Source organism: Drosophila albomicans, chromosome 3, assembly GCF_009650485.2.
Source record: "Drosophila albomicans strain 15112-1751.03 chromosome 3, ASM965048v2, whole genome shotgun sequence".
Taxonomy (NCBI): Eukaryota; Metazoa; Arthropoda; class Insecta; order Diptera; family Drosophilidae; genus Drosophila; species Drosophila albomicans.
In genome coordinates, this window is record NC_047629.2 from 39,693,612 (window position 1) to 39,712,975 (window position 19,364).

Here is a 19,364-nt window from a genome sequence, read left to right on the forward strand (position 1 = left end):
CAGTGGAGCAAAATTCCGAAATAGAAACTTGTCAATTTATTTGAGGCATTAAAACAAAATGAAGCTAAGGTCACAATCATTGGCACATAGAATTATAACAACAGCCTAAAAATTGTAGAAGTTACCTATTTAAGTAATATTTATATGGTTTGGCAGATAATCTGGTATATTTTGTACTGGATGGTATATTTTGAATGTAGTACTATATATATTTTTAGAATATGGTTTAATTGACAATGAGCAGAGGGATTCTATATCGATATACCAAATATAGTATATGGGTTTGTTGAAAATGGGTAGCAGGATTCTAAATCTATATACCAAATAAAGTCGTCGATATATTTTAGTACTTTTTCGGTATATTAATTTGTCATATTTTTAGAATATGGGTTTCTTAGGACTATAATTTTTTTACTTGTTTTTAATAAAACCTCAATAATTTCTTAACATCCCGCAAGGCTTAACTACACCCCCATAATAAAGCGTTGACTTGAACCACTGTGCAGCATTGTCGCGTCGTCGTCATATTGAAATTGAAAATAAGAATCGTATTTGGTAATTGCAATGAAAGCGAAAGGAGTGAAAACTTTTTCAGCGAGTACTTTTTTTGTGTGTTGTTTGTTTTTTGGTCACAAAGATAGATCAGCCAGGATAGCGTTAGCTTTAGCCACTTTCTATATACATGAGGAATAAAACGCATTGGACAGCGCGGTTCAATGACATAGACACAACAAAAGCAAAGCAAAGCCTCGAATCCAATACGTATCGCATCGCAGTCGGATCAGTGAAGTGGACTCGAGCCAAAATACAACAACACTTATCGTGAAGCTAAAGCCACTAAATAGCAATAACAACGCACACACAGACGGACAGATGGAATACCAATCGAAACCTTTTGACATTTTTATCACGCAGCAAGCCGCAGTTGAATGCTAATTGACCTTGACATGCGGAAGATTGTCGACTCGGTGCTGTGCTGTGTTGCACTTCAAAACTCAACTCAACTGAAACGAAACGAAAGACTCAGGCAACGAACTTGACGGCTGACCACTAAAGAGAAGGCCCTCGTTGTTGCACTTGGCAAGTGTTGTTGTTACAACTTGTGGTTAGCTTGCAACATAGCGAAGCACTTGACACAAACACTAACATGTAGTGTTAATCGCAATTGAATTCAGTGTGACCAAATTGCGTAAAATTCCACACACTTTTTCCATTTCGTTTAATTTGCTGTTTTCATTTATGTTTCTTTCCACTTGTGTTTTTGGGTTATTCCAATTAATAGCGAGTAAACAAAATTTCTCGTTTTATAAGTAGCTCTTGATTGGATTTCTGTATTTTTACGCATTTAATTTCTTTTTTCCGCATGCGGTCACACTAATTAACATGCAGCCACCTTTGACAGGTGTGTGTGTGTGAGTGCGAGAGTACGTTAAAAAATCGTTAATAAATAAACAAAAAATGTACAAAAGTGCATTAAAAACTGACATGAGGCCGTGGGGCAGGCGTTTTTCAAGAGGCGACACACACTCACTTCACCTTGAGACGCCGCGTTGCAAGCTGTTAACATTGCCATTGTGTTGCACTTGGCTTTCGACTGCGACTTCATTTTGGGAATTTGAGTTAAGTTTATTAAATGAAATTTTTACTTACTTGCCGCTCCTCCTTTACTTTGTTTTTTTTTTTCTGCTTGGGTTTGTTTTTTCTCGCAGGCGACACATTGTGACATATTGCCAGTAAAATTGATAACTCTATTGGCCATTCGACTGGCTGCTGCTGCCGGCGGGCGAACGAGCGAGCGAGCGTCAATTGCTCAGCCGTTGATTGATTTTGCTGATTGCCAACAAGTTTTCCATTTGCATTCGCATTTGCATTTGCATTTCACATCGCCAGCATCGCCGACAAAACATGTATTCATGCTATACAGTTGCAATATTTACCGCCGGCCAATTATAATTATTTTTCATTGCCGGCTGCTCTCACCTGCCGTCTGTCACATCATCACAGAATGCGCTGCATTTTGTCAACACCAAAAACAACTCACAAAAAATGTGATGTGAAAAAAACGAAAGTCAATTGCAGGAACAAGTGACTTGACTTGACTAACTGACCAACTGACTGCGCCGGACGAGCAACAGCTCTCACAAAAGCCCAACAAACAAACTGGCTGCGACGTTGCTTTATTGCCACTTTTCCAATAAACGACCCAGACCCAGTCACAGCTCCAGTCACAGTCCCAAGAGCAGACCCTGACTCAGTCCCAGACCTCGTCCCACTACACATCATGTGCGTTCGTTTAACCCATAAACCAGCTGCAAGTGCAAAAGCAAATGATGAGACTTTTTTTTTGATACTACAAAATTGGAATATTTATTGCATCTTTTGATTGGGCGCTATCAAAATCAGCATTAAGGTTTAAGACTCTAAGTTATTTGCTGTCATTCGATTAAGGAGCTTTCAAAGCCCATTAAAAGTTTTAAACGAGATTCACAATCGTAACTAAATGTTTTTAGTCTTGCCTAGACGAAACAGTTTTAGTGGCTGGAAAAGCTATGAAAACACAAATCCTGGCAGCTAAATTGTAATTGAATTCTTAAGCTGACTTATTGCATGAATTATGGGCTGAATTAAAGCTATTAGAAAGAGTCTTCTCAACGTTTCAAGTGATCTTTCAGTTTACAGTTTAGCTATGAAATTTATTTTAGCTGCACTAAAGATTGTTTTCATTGAGTAAGCCATTTACCATAAGCTTAAGAATTATTTTTACATCAATACTTTTGGACTAAAGCTTTCTTTAATTAAAATTGATATAAATATTAAATCGTGTAAGGCATAAATGACATGAAAAAGAACTATTAGAAAAAAAAATGTATAAATAAGCTGGCATTTAAATGATGGATTTCTAATGACAATTACTATAAATACAAATTGAATTAGAATTCCTTATTAATTTTATTATAATTACTATAATATAAATTGAATTAGAATTTTTATTAAGTTTGTTATTTATTAGAATATCAATAGCAAATTTTAATGAAATAATAAAAACTAAACAACAATCTAGTTTTGTTAATGTTTTTTGTTTTCTTTAAGTTGCTTCTAAGTGATTTTTTTTAATTACAATTATAATTCATACATATATTCAACTATTTTGGAATATCAGGTTTAGCTTAAATTTAAACACACATATGTGAGAGTGTGGGCATTCGCTTTCTATTTGGTTGAGTATTAATGCCTCAATATTACACAATTTCGAGTCTCTGCAAAATCAAACCAAAACTGAAACAAGAACAACAACAACAACTAAATGTTTTGGAGTGGCTCTGTTGGTGGTGGTGCTAAAACAAATATTGAAAGTGGCTTTAAGAATAAAAAGAAAAAAAACAACAGAGAAAAAAACAAATTCGAAAAAGAGAGAAAAATACTTTACGCTCAAATGGCAAATCAATGTGTTTCCTTCTGCCAGTCAATTTTATGGTTGTATTGTTTCCCATATTCTGTACCACAGGGCCACTGCATCACCAGCATCACCTCCATCACCGTATCACATCATCAAGGGCGAACACAAAACAGCGCAGAAAGCAAAAAGGATTATGAAATTGCGAGACAGAAAGAGAGAGAGAGACATACAGAGAGAGATATATATATATAGAGAGAGAGAGAGAGAGCGCGAGAGATGGAATAAGAGGGAGAGACTTCCATTTAAGCATTAATCTGATACCTTTACTTCTAAAATGCAGCAACAAACGATTACGAATGCTGCACAACTCTGAAGTGCGAAATAAATAATATTAATTTACTAGCAGCAGCAACAAACCTTTATGAATGGCGAACAAAGCAGAATAGCATAAGAAAAATCCCTGAAAGGGAATTCTAACTCAGACTTTTTCACTATACTTTTTTAACAAACGTTAACGAATGTCGCAATAAACAGAATAGCAAAGAGAAATGTGCGAGAAAAAAAACGAAGTCTTCTCTACAAATAAAGCTTAAATCGCAATCTTTTGTTTTTACGTTTAACGTTGACAAAACGATTACGAATAACGCATAAAGTACAATTCAAAAAACTAAAAGCAGCATATTTCTCTGATAGGGATGCTTGTGTGAATAAGAACTCCAATTGTTAATTGTCGCCGGCAGGAAACGCACGCACATCGTCATCGCTCCCTCCCCAACAATATCGAAAAAAAACGTACAATGAAAATTATTTTTATATAGTCAAGCACAGCATCTGGAAAGCATCTGAAAATGTACAAATATCGTCACCAAATTGATTTGTATACACAATAAAAGATGCGATTAAATCTGATCTTCTTTAATATTAATAATCTATAGAGTATTTTTTAAGAAAGCATACATAACTTACACATAAACGATTACAAAAAAAGAGTCAAACATAAAAATTTGAGTTCTACAGTTGTTCATTGCTTGGGGCGTACTAACATCTTAATTTCTTTAAGATCGATCGTTTGGTGAATTAAATATTCCTTATTTAAATTACTGCATAGGAAAAAGAAACAGTTATGTACTCCTTTAAAAATAACAGTTTTCAATATTTACCAATAAAAACAAGCGTTGTACCACCAGCCACTTTTATAATATTCCGCACAATTGTTCTTATAATTGTCGTTGTCGCGATCGAATGTTGAGAATTTCATGTTGTCAACGTAACGCATTGCATCGTTAACATTTCCCTTGAATTTACCCAAACTCAGTTTGTATCCATTGTCTTCATTAGATATTTTGAAGTCGTCATAACGAGCGAAGTAAACAGTCCCATTCACAGCAACCAAATGTATATACAGTTCGGAACGTTGCAAGCTCGTGATACGATGCATTTTGTCCAATCCGAGGAAGAAATCACTATTATAAGAACCGAAACCTTTGCGATACGTTGCCCAATCCCTATTAAAATTCTCCTTTCCCCCAACTCTCTGTTGTATTACAATCCATCCAGGTCCAGCTAACTGACTATCGCATAAAACATCGAAGAAACCAACTCCAGAAACTCTTATTTCATGAACACCAGGATAATCTCCAAAAGGAGAGCAACTTGATGGGATAATAGTATTGGGTAAACTCTTATTCAATGTATCAACTTCAGCTCGACATTGCTGATTTTCTTTCACCTTATCTAATAGCTTAGTTTGACCATCTTTAAATTGCAATTCAATTTTTTTCTGTTGTTCTCTGATATTTTCTGATGTCCTGTTCAATGTATCAATTTCAGATTGGCATAACTGAATATCTTTATCTTGCTTTATTAATTTAGTTTTACTCTTCTCTAAATTCAACTCAAGTGTTTTCTGATATTTAGTATTATTTTGAATATTCTCAATTATGGTAGAATTAAGATTTTTGAATTGAAGTTCGCAATTTTCTAAGTTGGTGGATTTATCAGATAATTCTCCTTTTAATTTCAAAATAATATTTTGTAGTGAATTAATTTCAGATTCTAGTTTATCAACTTTAATTTGACACGATTGCAAATCGATTTCCCCTTTCATTACTTTGTTTTTATACTCATCTAATAGAGCTGCCTCCCTCATGGATTTTTCATGAATTTTTACATTTAATTCTTTAAGCTTCTTTTCCTCAATTTCACTTTCTTTTAACTCATTTTTAACCTGGTTTAAATGATCGAGCAACGGTTTCACAACTTTATAGGTCTGATTGAGGCACTGTTCTTCCATTCGTTGGTCGGATTCACATGTCTAATGAGAAGAAAATGTAAACATTTTTAGCACTCACTGTACTACACTGCTTTATGTAACTGTTCTCACCTCTTCGAAGTCAGCTGCGGCCACCAAGAATATTTGAAGAATTATTAAGAAAACAGTTGCGTTGATTTTTATTTTGCACATTTTAAATGTTTCGACTGCATGCAACCAAGAATAAATGGAACTAAAAGTTGAATTTAAATCGAAGAATTCAGCTCTATGTTGCTGTTTTGTTTTTGAGCTTTCACGTGATCAACGGATGTGGGTTCAGAAGGCGATAGCAAATAGTGTCAATGTCCAGACACTGTGATTCGTTTCTAAGAATTTTGGTTTTACTTAGAATTAGAAGTCTGTGTAGTTCAGTCGAAAATAGTAATGTATTATTAGATCAGAGAAATTAAGAGGAAAGGAAAGTTATTTTAAGGTCAGGATCAATGAGCTATGAGATATTGATGATCTCACATAGACCTAAAATATCATGATCAGCACTCTTCACTCTCTCTCTCTCTCGCTCTCTCTGTCTTTCTCTTTAAAATATAATATACTTAAAAATTGTATTTTATTTTCACCGATGAACCTATTCGTCGAGATTGCTCGATTACAAATTACCCTATAAATCTATTTATAATTTACTTATTTATTTTTATATTAATGTTAGCTTTTACCTTTATTTATTTACTTGCTGGCTCTCTCCGCTGATCTCTCTCAGCTTAGCAACCGCTGTTCAGTACCGATTTTATAAAAAAGATTATGATATTGAGAGACAGAGAGACAGACATACAGAGAGAAAGAGAGAGAGAGAGAGAGAGAGAGAGAGAGGAGAGAGAGAGAGAGAGATAGCGAGAGAGGGAAAGAATAAGAGGGAAAGACTTACACTTAAGCATTAATCTGATACCTTTACTTCAAAAATGCAGCAACAAACTATTACGAATGCTGCAATACTCTGAAGTGCGAAATAAATAATATTAATTTACTAGCAGCAGCAACAAACCTTTATGAATGGCGAACAAAGCAGAATTGCATAAAAGAAATCACTGAAAAGGAAATCTAACTCAGACATTTTCACTATACTTTTTATAGTTTAGCCTTCCCTTTTTTGAACTACGCTCCAAACGTTAACGAATTTCGCAATAAACAGAATATCAAAGAGAAATACATATGCCAGAGAAAGATCGAAGTCTTTTCTACACATAAAGCTTAAATCGCAATCAATTACGAATAGTATTCAAAAAACTAAAAGCAGCATATTTCTCTGATATTTCTCTGATGCTTGTGTGAATAAGAACTCCAATTGTTACTTTTATGTATGTATTTTGTCTTTGTATTTGCCACAAATAATCCTTTAATTTGTAATGCCTATCGATATGTTATCGCTGGGATGAAACGCGCGCATATCGTCATCGCTCCCTCCCCAACAATATCGAAAGTATATTCGATAGTTTATACCGAGGCATCAAACCATTAACCCATTAACTTTTCGTCGTAATTTTTAATGCAAACGCTTTTAACGCAACACCCCCGCCCTCAAAAAACTCATGCATATTCATATAAAAAGAAGAGCAGAAATGTTTACTACTTTGAGTATTGTAAGCTAGCCCTCTTCGCCGCCTCTCTGTGAGTCTGGCACTCGCAAGTGATGCATTGACTTTTCGATATACATATGTACATAACATTTTTATTCAAACAAAAGAGTGCAGCCAAGGCAAAGGGCACCTGGCCCAAGGAGCGTTTTTCACGGCTTTCAACCACCTCCTCTGCCTCCGATTTCGCCTGCGGCTCTTGCTTACCAACCGTTAGCACTCCCTGTAGATTTTTGTTGCTTTTGTTTTTATAGCGGCGTGCAATGTAATTTATAGTCTGTTTGATCCTTAAAATAAATTCCTTTTAATGGTTTTTTATTGCCATCAATAGTCGCCATCGCCGTCGTCAGTGCTAATTTTAATTAAACTATTGTAATGCTTGTTGCTGCAAAAACCTTTGGGAAAGCCAGCGGCCATCATCTCCAACTTACCCCAGTGGAGGCAAGCATGAAAACCTGGCGAGCATCTGGGATCACTTTTTTTTGACATGTATGCAGTTTTTAGTTAGGAATTATGATGATGATTAAATTATTTTCACCCACTAGTATTGTGATTCCATTAGTACCAAGGGAAGTCGGGTATGACAGGTGAGTGGAAAGTTTAGTTGGCTAACTGAAGAGTCTACGCATGGCAAATTTTCTTGACGACTATCTCATATCTCATCGATTGTTTTCCGATGTTCTGACTTATGTTGGATCTTGGGAAAATAGAACTGTTTTTATCCTTCTAAACAATAGTACAATTAAGTATCCTTAATTGAATCTCAAAACAAGTCGAGTGTGCCCGACTGTGAGATACCCATCTTGAATAAATGCAAAACAGTGCTGTATTGTTTCTAAAATATATGGCACAATCATTGGAATATTAATAAAGTACCATTCAAATTACACTACAGAGTGCAAAATATACCAGATTGTCAGCCAAAATAACTCAGACCCGTAATCGGAAAACCTGAGAAGAAAATTATATATTTAAACTTTTTTGCAAAGTTAAAATAAAGAATAAAATAAATAAAAGGAAATCAAATGATATCTGCAGTATAATTATAAGTCTATTAGTAGGCTGGTATTAGTAAAAAAAAAGTGCAATGAAAATTATTTTAATATATGTTAGTCAAGCACAGCATCAGGAAAGCATCTGAAAATGTACAAATTGCGTCACCAAATTGATTTGTATACAATATAATGCAATTAAAACAGATCTCCTTTAATATTTGTAATCTATAGAGTATTTTTTAAGAAAGTATACATATACATATAAACGATTACAAAAAAGAGTCAAACATCAAATTTCCAGCTCTACAGTTGTTCATTTGCTCATTGCTTGGGGCGTATTAACATCTTAATTTCTTTAAGTTCGATCAATAGGTGAATTAAATGTTTCAGATTATAATTACTGTATAAGAAAAAGAAACAGTCGTGTACTCCATCGAAAATAACAATAAACAATATTTACCAAACATAACAAGAGTTGTACCACCAACCACTACTAAATTCCTTCGCGCAATTACCATCGCCAGAGTCATTATCGCGATCAAATGTTGAGAATTTCATGTTGTCACCGTATCTCATTCCATCGTAAACATTTCCCTTGAATTTACCCAAACTCAGTTTGTATCCATTGTCTTCATTAGATATTTTGAAGTCGTCATAACGAGCGAAGTAAACAGTCCCATTCACAGCAACCAAATGTATATACAGTTCGGAACGTTGCAAGCTCGTGATACGATGTATTTTCTCCAATCCGAGGAAGAAATCACTATTATAAGAGCCGAAACCTTTGCGATACGTTGCCCAATCTCTATTGAAACACTCAATTCCCCCAACTCGCTGTTGTATTACAATCCATCCAGGTCCAGCTAACTGACTATCGCATAAAACATCGAAGAAACCAACTCCAGAAACTCTTATTTCATGAATACCAGGATAATCTCCAAAAGGAGAGCAACTTGATGGGATAATAGTATTGGGTAAAGTCTTATTCAATGTATCAACTTCAGTTCGACATTGCTGATTTTCTTTCACCTTATCTAATAGCTTAGTTTGACTATTTTTAAATTGCAATTCAATTTTGTTCTTTTGTTCTCTGATATTTTCTGATGTCCTTTGCAATGTATCAACTTCAGCTCGACATAGCTGATTTTCTTTCACCTTATCTAATAGCTTAGTTTGACTATCTTTAAATTGCAATTCAATTTTTTTCTGTTCTTCTCTGATATTTTCTGATGTCCTGTGCAATGTGTCAATTTTAGATTGACATAACTGATTTTCTTTCATCTTATCTATTAGCTTAGTTTGACTATTTTTAAATTGCAATTCAATTTTGTTCTTTTGTTCTCTGATATTTTCTGATGTCCTTTGCAATGTATCAACTTCAGCTCGACATAATTGATTTTCTTTCACCTTCTCTATTAGCTTAGTTTGACCATCATTAAATTGCAATTCAATTTTTTTCTGTTGTTCTCTGATATTTTCTGATGTCCTGTGCAATGTATCAATTTCAGATTGGCATATTTGAATATCTTTATTTTGCTTTATTAATTTAGTTTTACTCTCCTCTAAATTCAGCTCAAGTGTTTTCTGATATTCAGTATTATTTTGAATATTCTCAATTATGGTAGAATTAAGATTTTTGAATTGAAGTTCGCAATTTTCTAAGTTTGTGGATTTATCAGCTAACTCTCCTTTTAATTTCACAATAATATTTTGTAGTGAATTAATTTCAGATTCTAATTTATCAACTTTAATTTGACATGATTGCAAATCGATTTCCCCTTTCATTACTTTGTTTTTATACTCATCTAATAGAGCTGCCTCCCTCATGGATTTTTCATGAATTTTTACATTTAATTCTTTAAACTTCTTTTCCTCAATTTCACTTTCTTTTAACTCATTTTTAACCTGTTCTAAATAATTGAGCAACGGTTTCACAACTTTATAGGTCTGATTGAGGCATTGTTCTTCCATTCGTTGGTCGAATTCACACGTCTGAAGAGAAGAAAATGGAAACATTTTTAGCTCTCACTGTACTACACTGCTTTATGTAACTGTTCTCACCTCTTCGAAGTCAGCTGCGGCCACCAAGAATATTTGAAGAATTATTAAGAAAACAGTTGCGTTGATTTTTATTTTGCACATTTTGAATGTTTCGACTGCATACAAGCAAGAATAGTTTGGAACTAAAAGTTGAATTCAAATCGAAGAATTGAGCTCTATGTTGCTGTTTAGTACTTGAGCTTTCGCGTGATCAACGGATGTGGGTTCAGCTCAAAAGTTCGTAGCGGAAGAGAAGGCGATAGCAAATAGTGTCGGTGTCCAGACACTGTGATTCGATTCTAAGAATTATTTTTCTTAGAATTGGTTTTACTTAGAATTAGAACACTGTGTAGTTCAGTCGAAAATAGTAATGTATTATTGGCCTAGAGAAATTAATAAGAAGTTGTATCACAGGAACGTTATTTTAAAGTCAGGTTTTTAGTATATTTGGTATATTTTGAAAATAATACCGCAGTTTTTTTCTGTTATTCAAAATGGGTAGCGGGTATTTTACATTCGAGCACACTCGACTGTAACTTTCTTACTTGTTATTTTTGCCTTATTTTTATATTTGTTCATTAAATATTTAATTTTATTAATTACATTTTCCTTTTTTTGTAATTTAAGTTTTCTTCTTAATCCATATTTTAAGGAAATATTTCGAGTTTTCGAAAGTGGTGCAATTTTTAATTTCGCAGCTGTACATATTTGCTCAGATGATAAGGAAAAGAGCGACCTTTATGACATCAGACTTGTGAAGAGCAGTCAAAATACTGATCTCTGATCTCTCTCAGCTTAGCAACTGTTGTTGAGTACAGATTTTATATATAATATAATACTGATAATTCTAGCGAACGGGAAAGGCGACAGATGATGATATGGGTAATTCCATGGCGAAATTTGTCCCGTGCGAGACTTTTTACAGTGCACTGCAGTGAAAATAACATAAACTGAAACAATTTTAAAAATAAGTGAATGTTATTCTTAAAGCTTTAGATAAGCACTATATTTAGAGCTAAGATTGATTTTAGGAACTTGCTCTGTTTTACAATAAAATATATAAATTCGTTCATTTTTTGGTTGTGCGTACGAATTGGTTAATTTTTGTAATTATCACAACAGAAAACAAAACAGAAAGAAAATTCCAAAACTATTCTTAGCTCTAATTAAAGTACTTATCTAGAGCTATGAAAATAAACATTTCTTATTTTTAAAATTGTTTCAGTATATACATATACATTGTGTTTCGATGGGTAGATCAGCTAAGTGATTTCGAACATTTTCTTTTTTAATAACAAATTGGCTTTAACAGACGTGAACAGATCTTAAACTTTACTGCATTTAAATATTATATATATCGACGTAACGCATTTCGACTATAACAACTATAATGAAGCCTTTCGTGTATAAATTTCTACTTTCAATTTTCATATCAAATTCACATTCAATTTTGAATACCTCGTCTTAAAGATTAACTACGCCTAACTTGTTTTGACCTCCGTTTATCACAGCCATATTATTTTTGATTAGGCTTTGTGCAGTGAATTGCATTTGGGATTATGTTGTGTTGATTTAGCACAGCATCCAGAGCTCACAGGTGCTTTTCTCCCCTATAGTATGTGGATATGTGTATTTTATTAAAATTATAGACTGTTTGCGGCAGTTTATTGACAATGTTTGTAAATGATAACAAGCACAATGTAAACCGATAGATTATACAAGGGAAAGTTACAAAAATAATTTAAGAGTTGAGCTACATTTCTGAAACACGCGAGTAATGCAATGAAACAATGTGATTTCTTACATTACCATTAAGCTTCGACATTAATACTTGGTTTTAAATAAAAAGGGAATAAATGTATCATATTCTCTTATTCACTGTAAATTTCGTTATGAGCTGAATTCTCAGATTTAGTTTAATTATCATAAAACTTGATATTATTTTCAATCACCAAAATACTTCAAACATGACATAATATTACTAATAATCTAATTTTATTAGTTATAAACACAAGCAGCCATTATTAGACGTCCACAGTTTAGATTGTTTTGTTTATAAGACACAGCTAGACAAGGTCGAGGTGTCGTGTGCAGTACAAATAGTGCTTGAACAATTTCATATATAGTATGAATTCGATTATATCGACTTCTTCAAAATATTCTTCGATTGTACTCACACCTTGTCGCTGCCATGGCCAAATCCATATATCTATTTTTAAAAGGCAGTTAATCTTTACTTTTGATTCTGAATTGAGTCCTAAGTTTAATGCCAAATTATGTTTATATTAATTTATATTAATAAATAGAGAAAAAAGAAAAAATAAATAAGACAGTTCATTTTATTTATAAAATGATTAAATTTTTTTAAATGAGATCATTTTTTTTATTTTGAAAAGAAAGATAAAATTCCAAGATTTTAATCGCAAATTGACACTAATTGGAATGCAAAAACTTTTTTTTTATTCATTTTTATATTTATAAATGGGTTAATGTGCATCTGCTGTTGAATGCTGGGAAGAACTTTCAATTTCTGTGAAATGCAAACAACGAAACATCAAATGCGTAGTTTATGCTAAAGACCTTGTCCGTCAATCTCAGATGCGACTGCTGCAGTGAATGTGACTTGTTTGATGGGTGTCGTTGTTGTTGTTGTTTTAGTCGTAGACAAAATCGATTGAAAGTGGAGAGAGACAATGATGAGAAAGGTTTGGTAAATGTTTTGCGTAGATTTTTCTTTTTTGCATTTAACGCTGCAATTTGATTGCAGTTTGTTGATTTCATTATGAAAGTGGGCAACAAACTGTTTTGCTTCTAGACTAGACTGCAGGCTGTGTGTTTGTGTGTTGCATGTTGCCAACAATTGAATAAAAACCCAATGCGAAAAAACCCTTTTTCATGTTACCACAACATTTGTTTGTCTCACAAATAAAACAAAGCTGCAAAACCAACAACAAGAATTGCCATTGGCGGCGCTTTGGCTTTGTACTTGTCTCTGATGCAGTTTTTGTTTTTTTTTTTTTTTTTGTGCAGTTGTTGTTGTAGCTGCTGTTGCCTTAGTTGTTTCCTATTAACGATAAAATCACATGACACGAACTGGTTGGCGATTTGGCCTCGGTTCCAGCTTCAACTTCGGTTTCAGCTTTGTTATTTCGTTGTTGCTGCCTTTTTTATTATTTATTTATTTATATCTTATTGGCTTTGGCGCCGGCGCCACTAACCCAGTTAAGTCCTCCACGCTTTGCGTTGGCCAATTATGCCACATTAACTGCAGTCGCCGCTCTTATCGCAGAAGGATAAACGGCTGAAGGCAGGCAGGCAACAATGAAGAGAAGGATGGTCATTGATTCGGGCTGCTGCACACATTACGCAACGTCAGTGTCAATTAAATCAGTTTTACTCCAAATATTTTACGGGGCAATGTCAACAACAAAGAGAAGATGCTGTCCGCTTGCCAAGCCAAAGAGACAATATATACGAGTATATGGCTCAATATATTGACAGCGGCCGCACACCTTTTGGGCTTTGGGCTTTGGGCCACGCCTGATTGAATTTATGTCTGCCCTGCATTGGGCTCCAATTGTTTACACACAACTTTCACAAATTAACTCGAGCTCCAGATATAAAAAACCAACTTGCGAGTCGACAAAATAAACCAACAACTACGATTGCAACTGCAACGACAGCAACTGCAACAGCAGCGGCAACAGCAGCGACAACAGCAACGACTTGTTGCACAGCCAACTCGATTAAAATGCGGCAAATTTAATTGGACCCAAAACGGGTCGCTAATTCTGGGTGGCCACACAGTGGCAAGCTTTGAAGTTTCATTTATGAAATAATAAATGCATATTTTTAAATTATGCACCTAGAAAATTTAAGCAATTTAAAACTGAGAGATATCAAATTACACAAATTTATAAACTTAAAAATATTAATGATTATGAATTCAAAAGAGAATCATCTTTTTTTTTCTTTGTAAATTGTTAAAATTTAAACAAATAATTAAAAAGGATTATATATTTATTTAATATTATTATTTATCATTTACATCGCTTTGTTGAATTCCGAATATTAAAGAAGTGTCACAAAATCCTCAGGATGATATGTTAATACTTTTTGCCGGCAAAAAATGTATGTAACAGACAGACTGCATAAAGTATTTTCTTAAATATCAATATACCAAATACGCATAGCCATTGGTATATTTTAGTACTCCGACTTCATAAAGTATATTCTACGGTATATTTTAAATATAGTACTATATCAATATAATCAAATATAACCTTTGGTATTCATTATTATTTTGTATATTAATTTTATGTATTTTTAGAATAATTTAGTTTTTCTTTAAAATGGGTAGCGGTTATCTTACAGCCAAGCACACTCGATTCCAGCCTTTTAACTTGTTTGTAAATTATTTTAGCTAAACAATTTGAAATATAGAAATATCTATAGAAAATTATAGTAATATAATTTCTAAATAACTTATAAGTACTTCCTAAATAAAATAAATATAAAAGGTATTTCATTAAAATACATTTCTAATAACTATTTTAAAATATGTGGTAAGCTTTAAGTAAAGTATTTGGTATTAAAACTGATCAATAAATAGAAAGTTGTATATATATTCCTATTTTAAATTAGTAAAATGTTTATTAACATTATTCCATTCAGCATCATTCAAATTTTATTGTCGAATTGCTATACAAAATTCTAGAAATTTTCAACTTTAATTATAGTTCAATTGTGCCCACTGTATTGAAATGTGGTTGAAATTGGTCTGGCGGCGATCGGTCAAGTGCAAGTGGTAATTTAAAGAATCGGGTGAAGAGCGAAGGCAGGCATCGAGTGTCCAATGTTGGCGCCCCCATCTTGCGCATAATTTTCGATCAGCTTTGCTGTCGTCGTCGTCGTCGTTGTCGTTGTCGTTGGTTCCGTTGTCGTTTTTGTCTGCTGAATACGATTTTTTTCTCTTCGTTGGAGGGGGAAGAAAGTTGAGCGACAGTGCGACAGAGGAACAAGTAATCGTATGCTGCAGTGCTCGGCATCGTTTCATGTGTTGTTAAGTGAAATGAAAAGTGCATAAATAAATCTGCCGCCTCGTCTCGTTGCAGACACAGACGCAGCCTCAGTTTGCGTTGCAAGTTGCCAACGATAAGAATCAAGTGAGTTCAGGCTGCAACGCAACAGACAAAAGAACTTTCGCTTTCGTTTTGGGCCTTTTTTTGGTGGTAGACAGCAAGCAGCAAGTAAAAGTGCGAGTGCATTATTTAAGCCAAGTTTGGCTATTGAAATGCAACCGGTCGCAAGCCATGTGAAAATCGGCAATCGAAAGACTGATGCCTGGAGACAGCAAAAGTGAAGTTGTATAGTAAATGTAACTGTGGCTGTGCGTACTTTATAAGTAGATACAACAATTATGTGGCGTTTAATGAGCCGCTGAAGTTGCCTGTCATGCGGCCTGACTGATGAGATTGATTGCATAAGCTGCAGCAATGCAACAATTGTCAACGATTCTTCGCCTCTTTCTCTTTAGTCGAATTATGCGCGCTTTCACTGTAGAATCGGTTAGAAGTGCAGCAAATGATTTTCGCTTGTTAGGTTTATGAGCGCAGCGCAACGGCGACGAAACGAGTGATAGTAAAAGTGATAGTCGTTTTTCAATACCAGATTATTATGGCTTAAATATTTTACGACTTATATAACCACACACACACACTCGCACACACGTCAAAGCAATTAAGCCAGCAAAACACACACACACACCCAGTCACACACTCAGCTGCTGCTTTTCTAATTAATTTCGAAATAAAATGAAGACAGAGAAAGAGAGAGAGAGAGAGAAGAAAAAAAAATCTCAATAAAATTTCATTTTCATTGACGGCCACTTTTCAACTGCAGTTGTCCGCCGCCTGATGAAGCACAACAACAGCAACAACAACAACAACTATAACGTTTGGTACACTTAATTGACAAGTGTGAAACTTTCGATTTCTATACACCCATTGACATACAAAAATACAGCGACAACAACAACAACACGTTGGTTAAGAGCTGCCTAATGATCCCGCCTGCTATGATTTGTTGTGTCTAAATGTCACAATTTTCCAAACTGATGGCTTGACTTGACGATGCAACGAGCAGCAACAACTGAAGCAGGAGGTGTTGTCTGAACAAGGTGTGCGCCTGCCTCTGGATTGTGGATTGTGCCTCGCCTGCTATCACGGCGGTGGTGCGGCTTGATGGCTTTGCTGATAATTATTGATATGGCTTGAAACGGGTGTTAAACTGCCAACTGGCAACTGGCAAACCGCTGCCGAATCTCCATTTGACTTGACAAAAAGGCAGGGGCAATGAAATTAAATGATTAACTAACATTTGCCACAGACAGAGGTCTATCTATCTCTCTCTGTCTCTCCCTCTCTCTCTCGCTCTTCTCCCCTTCTTCTGAAGACCGTTTTGGAACGTGCAAAATGGGTGAAATTTCTTACTAAGTCTGGTCTTCGCTCGCATCGTGCTCAAGTGCCGCTCTGACGTGATTTTATATACTACTCGTACTACAAAATATATGTTTCAATTACCGCTGGCGGCATCGACAACAACAACAACAAGAAATGTTTCGAAAATGAAAGTTGCAATATTTCAATTGAACAGCTTAATTGTGATGTGAGCTCGCCGTGTGTGCGAATGCGAATCTCAATCTTCATCGCTGCTCGTCGTGTCGTTCCACAAATCACAAAGCACACATTAAATGTATGAAGAACTAGCTAAGCGATTAAGTTATTAAGTTATCTATTTTAAGTTAAATATTTAATAAGAAACATTACGCAACTTTAATTTAATGAGATTATTTAATTATTTAAGGAAGATGCTGTGAACGCACGTCCTCTTTATTTAACTCGTGAACGTAAAACTCTTTTAGCATCGTATTAAAAAAATAATAAAATATTTTAAGTACATATATCTTAACAGCCTTAATTTTACTTGTGTTATATGATAGTTATGTTAATGTTACAATTTCGTTACCCTGTTTATATTATTATGTACCTAACACTTATTATACAATATTATAAAACTTATTAACATTTACAGTTGAAAAGAGAATAATAATGGATTAATTCCCATTTTCTGTTGGCATTCATAAAATAAAATATGTTTCTTAATTTTAAGGAAGAATTTAAATTTTTATTAATAAGCGCAAATTATAAACTTCATAAACTTTCTACAGCAATGCTTCGTATATGTATGATATTTAATGTGTGCTTTGATTTGTATAAAAAGAATAATAATAAAGACTTATTAACAATATTCTGTTAAAATTAATAAATAATAATACTTTTGTTAATTTGAAATTGGATACTAAAACATAAAAGTATTTTATAGGTACAAATATAAAAAATAGAAAAAGTATACATTTTAAATAAATATTTTTAATTTAAGATCCATAAATCATATAAAAGAATAAAATATTAATTAATAATTAAAATTTAAGAATTCAAATATAAATTATTAATTTAAAAGTTAAATTTCAGTTATATAAATCATAAAAAGTATAAATTGAGAATAATTAATTAAAGTTCATGATTTCAGAAGAATCAAATAATTGCTGAAGTGGAACCTAAGAAATAAAAAAGAATTCTCAGTCATAACCACAAATCAAAATATTGAGAAAAAGATTATCATGATAATGAATAATGCATCTATAACACGAACGTAGGTTTTTACCTTCAACCTAATCAGCTTCTGGGAAACTATGTTGCATTAGCAAAAACCACATAATCTATTTTACATTAAGAACAAATTTTATTTCACATTCATATATCCCAGAAAAAAGGAAATATTCTCCTTTATTTGATCCAAACATGCAATAAATAGTTCCTTTAGTTAACTACACATATTCTCCACATCCAAAACTTGAATCTTAATCTCATTGCAATCAGATACAGACTTGTTAGGCATCGCAGACGGGATTGCAAATTCTATTAAGGATTGATTTCGCAGAAAAAAGGAGAACATCAGCTCGTTTATATTTCATCTTTCTGACAACCCATAATTAAAAATCAATTTGGCGCGCTTAGAAGTCGCGCATGTCAGCTACAAACACACAAAGCGTGTATTATGCAACCGCCGACAGCAACAGCGACAACAACAAAAATATTATAAAAATACAGAAAATACAAAAAATAATAATAAAGTTTGTTGCCTGGGTCTTTTGTTTTGTCAAGAGGTGCAGAGGCAAGATGCCCCCCGCATCTGCTCGAGCAGACATCAACGTGAGCTCAACATATCAAGCCTAATATCTTAAACACACACACATAGACACACACACACATATGTGTATATAGACTGTCGTTTATGTGGAGTTCACGCTATGTCAAGCATGATTTTGTTGTTGCCTCGAGGCTGAGTGGTTAAGTGAGGCTGCCGTCGCCTCCCAACTGCCATAGAAACTCATTAATGAGCGCACAAACTGGCATTTGACAGATTTTTTAATTAAAGCATACAAATTGCGATTTTCATGCTTTTAGCCAGCTGAGATGCTGACGGCACAGCACCTAAAACAACAGCCGAAACCAACTGCAAATATTTTCAACTTTGAGGAGCGACGACGAGCGGCAGCTGCCCTATTTAACCTTAAAAATGTTAAGACTTTCCTTGCATCTCAATTTGATTTACGTAACTCGTAACCTGATTAGCATTATTATAAATACAACATGCTAGAGCAGCAAAAAGTGTTATGAAATGAGGCACCCCTAAGGTCAATAATCGATCGAGTAGAAAATTTCATCAACCAGTGTTCTCTCACTTTGTTTGTAACATTGTTAATAGCCATTGAAAATTGAGAAAATTTATCAATTGGGTAAATTAGGATTATGAAAAGCTAACATGTTGTAGGCCTCTGATCTTATAAAGTATTTATATTCTTGATAAGTATTATTTAAAAAAAAATAACCAATAATATTTATACGTAATATATAAAGCTGAAGTATACTAATAATTATTGTTAGATTATTATTCTTATACTTTTATTT

General features: G+C 33.9%; 1 protein-coding gene across 4 annotated transcripts; it reads right to left on the reverse strand.

Moving 5' to 3' along the window:
* Positions 1 to 4,313: 4,313 nt before the first annotated feature.
* On the reverse strand, positions 4,314 to 10,561 carry LOC117571144 (fibrinogen-like protein 1). Of its 4 annotated transcripts, none has more exons than XM_052004521.1 (5): positions 10,354 to 10,553; positions 9,700 to 10,284; positions 9,448 to 9,573; positions 4,558 to 5,126; positions 4,314 to 4,497 (listed from the first exon to the last, which is right to left on the reverse strand). In XM_052004521.1, the coding sequence occupies exons 1-5, from the start codon at positions 10,432 to 10,434 to the stop codon at positions 4,419 to 4,421; spliced, it is 1,440 nt and encodes a 479-aa protein (XP_051860481.1). In that variant the 5' UTR covers positions 10,435 to 10,553; the 3' UTR covers positions 4,314 to 4,418. The 4 variants fall into 4 exon arrangements, with proteins under 4 accessions (XP_051860481.1, XP_051860483.1, XP_034105410.1 ...); XM_052004522.1 differs by lacking the exons at positions 4,314 to 4,497; positions 4,558 to 5,126 and adding exons at positions 8,489 to 8,692; positions 8,753 to 9,321 and having other exon boundaries at positions 10,354 to 10,561; XM_052004523.1 differs by lacking the exons at positions 9,448 to 9,573; positions 9,700 to 10,284 and having other exon boundaries at positions 4,558 to 5,711.
* Positions 10,562 to 19,364: the final 8,803 nt, after the last annotated feature.

Coding starts and splice junctions, on each gene's coding strand:
- LOC117571144 (XM_052004521.1), bottom strand. CDS start 10,434: ATGTGCAAAATAAAAATCAACGCAACTGTTTTCTTAATAATTCTTCAA. Junction 9,574..9,699: donor AAACTAAGCTAATAGAGAAG/GTGAAAGAAAAT, acceptor CTAATAGATAAG/ATGAAAGAAAATCAGTTATG. Junction 5,127..9,447: donor AAACTAAGCTATTAGATAAG/GTGAAAGAAAAT, acceptor CTATTAGATAAG/GTGAAAGAAAATCAGCAATG.